This window comes from Manacus vitellinus, unplaced genomic scaffold (genome assembly GCF_001715985.3).
Source record: "Manacus vitellinus isolate BGI_N305 unplaced genomic scaffold, ASM171598v3 scaffold_102_pilon, whole genome shotgun sequence".
Taxonomy (NCBI): Eukaryota; Metazoa; Chordata; class Aves; order Passeriformes; family Pipridae; genus Manacus; species Manacus vitellinus.
The window spans coordinates 20,839-23,621 of NW_021938808.1; the positions used below are offsets into that span (position 1 = coordinate 20,839).

At 56.4% G+C, this 2,783-nt stretch overlaps 1 protein-coding gene across 1 annotated transcript in view; it reads right to left on the reverse strand.

The window, feature by feature from the left end:
• Nucleotides 1-406, reverse strand: part of CBX1 (chromobox 1) — a 4,056-nt gene extending 3,650 nt beyond the window's left edge. The window contains exon 1 of the mRNA XM_029963421.1: nt 231-406. Within this exon, the coding sequence (XP_029819281.1) occupies nt 231-370 (140 nt within the window). The 5' untranslated portion in view covers nt 371-406. The remainder of the gene's footprint in view (nt 1-230) is intronic.
• Between the last annotated feature and the right edge of the window lie 2,377 nt (nt 407-2,783).

Below are 2,783 nucleotides of genomic sequence, written 5' to 3' on the forward strand. Positions count from 1 at the left end.
TTCCCACCTGGAATTTGGGGTGTTTGGTACACTGGGATTTTCCCTGCTTGCACTGCTGGAGTTTTGGGTGTTTGGCACACTGGGATTTTCCCTGCTTTCCCTCTTTGCTCCATTCTCCACCCAAGGAGAGCCCCAGGGACACCGATCCTGCCTGGAATCTTTGGGATCCAAAGGCACAGGAGGTGCTGGCACACCCCTGGCCCCCAGAGCAGCCGGCTGGAGCCACTTACTCCGAGAATCCTTTCCACTTGAGCAGATATTCCACCTTTCCCTTCACCACCCGCCGATCCAGGACCTTCTCCACCACATACTCCTCCTCCTCTTCCTCTAGGACCTCTTCCACTTTCTTCTTGTTCTGTTTTTTTCCCATTGTGCTGGCCAGCTTTTCAGCTTTCGGGCGACGCTGCTGCGAGGGGAGGGAGCCAAGGTCAGCCCTGCCTGTGCCCCCCGGGAATTCTCTGGGATGCACAAGGGGCAGGGAATGCTGCCTGGGAGAGAACAGGCAGGGAAAACACAGAGGGACGGGTCAGGATGGTGCTGCCAGGCCAACAGGAATCAAAATCCCGGGATTCTGACGCAAAGCTTTGGGGTTTTTTTTGCCTCTCCAGCTCCTCATTCCACCAATTCCACGAGCGCTTTTCCCACGGGAGCTGTTCCACACCTTGTCCCTCCTCAACCTGCTCCCTTCTCTTTCCTCACCCCACACAGCCCAAAGGGTTGAACTGAGTGATTTTTATATTAACTGGAAATGAATAAATCCTTAATCCAGGTCAAATCCAAGCCCCAGCCCCTGATCCCAACATCCTCACGCTCCTTCCTTTCCTGGATCGTGGATGGGCACTCTGGGATATTTATCCAGCTCATCACCCCACAGCAGGGGGGGTTTTATTTCCCCTCCTTATCTTCCAGAGCTGTTCAGTCAATCCAAAAATCCCTGGATATCCATCCAGGGCTGGCTGGGAAGGGAGAACTCCGGATTCAGAGCTGGATGGCACCCACAGGGAAGCGTGTCCAGGTGGCCCTGGCACTGGATGGGCTTTAAGGTCCTTTCCAACCCAAACCATTCCATGATCCCAAAATTCCATTATTCCATCCAGTCCCCCAGAATGAAGGGGGTTTTTTGCCTCATTCAATAAAGGACAACAAAAAAAAAACCCCCAAGCACCTGGAAAGATCCCACCAAAACTGAGCCAGAGCCTGGGAGGCTTTTCCCTCCATTCCCGGGTGGAAATACTCCCAATGGCACCTCCAATCCCATTCCAGAGGGAAGCAAACCTGGAGCAGCGAGGCTCCTGGAGGTCTGGAGACTGGGAAGAGGAGGAGGAGGAGGAGGAGGAGGAGGCAGGGCTGGCACAGCCACAGCCACAGCCGGGTGTGCAGCACAACAATGGAAAAGCCTCCGACCCTCCGGCATCTAATCCCGGCCCAGGAGCAGCAGGAAGCCCCAGGATCGTGTTTCACTCTGGAATTCCTCAGCCAGCTCCTTCCTCTCCCCTCCATCCTCCTCCTCTGGCACCACATGGCTGCTGGAGAAGCTGCTGGAGAAGGGGCTCAGAGCCCAGCACGCCAGGGAAGAGGAGATTCCAAGGTGATTCCCAACGAGGCTCCGAAGAGAAACCCCGGGAGCGCCCGGAGGGGCGAGATCCCGGGATTGCTGCTCTCAGCAGAGGAATTCTCCTCAGCTGCAGCCAGAAGGGCTCCAGGGAAAGCTCTGTGGGCACTGCCTGGAGGTGGAGGAGCTGCTCAGGCACCTGAGGGGGCTCAGCTGGATCCGGGGAGGATTCCAGAGGCAGCAGCTGGATCCAAGACTAATGGGAGAGCCAAGGGGAGCTCAGGGAGGAGCTGCTGAAATTCCAGGGAAACAGAGAAGGAGCAACACCCCAGATCCATCATTTTCTGGAGCAGCTGGGCAGGGAAGATGCAAATCCAAGGCTGGGAGCACTTTGGGAAGGAGCTTCCCCCAGAAGGGCTGCAGGAATCTCCCCAAACCTCCCGGATATTTGGGGGTTGTCCCTTCCAGCTCCCTGGGCATCCAATCCCAATCCTGGCTGGAGATCCAGGAGGATGAGGCCACATTCCCAGAGCCAGCAGGGAGCAGAGCTCCTGCACAGGCCTCTCCCTGCACTGCAGGAAAAAGGGAGAGAGGAGCTCCAAACCCTCCCTGGATTTATCCACAGAGCATCCAAGCTGCTCCACACCGGGAATAATCCCATGGAATCCTCGGCCACCAACACCCAAACCCTGCAATTCTGGGTGTTGAAACAAGGCCTGATCCCTCCCTGGATATCTGGGAAGGCAGCACAGGGGGAATCCCTCCCTCCTCTCCAGGGATTCCAAACACACCTCTCGCTCCCACTGGGATGGGAAACGGAGCTGCTTCCTTTGGGGGCATTTTTGGGAAGCACAGACGTTCCTGTTCCCTTCATCCCAACAGCCCCGTGGCTGCCCCAGCCCTGGAAGTTTTCCAAGGAGGTTTTGGAGCAAACCTGAGCTAATGGAAGGAGTCCCTGCCCACGGCAGGGGTTGGAACTGGGTGAGATTTAAGGTCCCTTCCGACACAAACCATTCCATGATCCCACAGAATTTGGGGCCCTCCTGCCTGACAAATCAGTGGGATGTTCCCTAAAATTCAGCTTCAATTGTTTTTATACTCCACACCCTGAGCCCAACCCTGCTCCAGAGGCAGCTCCTCATCCGCCCCTTCCTCGGCCCTGTCCTTATCCAGAGGCACAAATCCAGCATTCCCACAGGTCCTGCTCTATCCCAAGGGCTTCACAACCCCC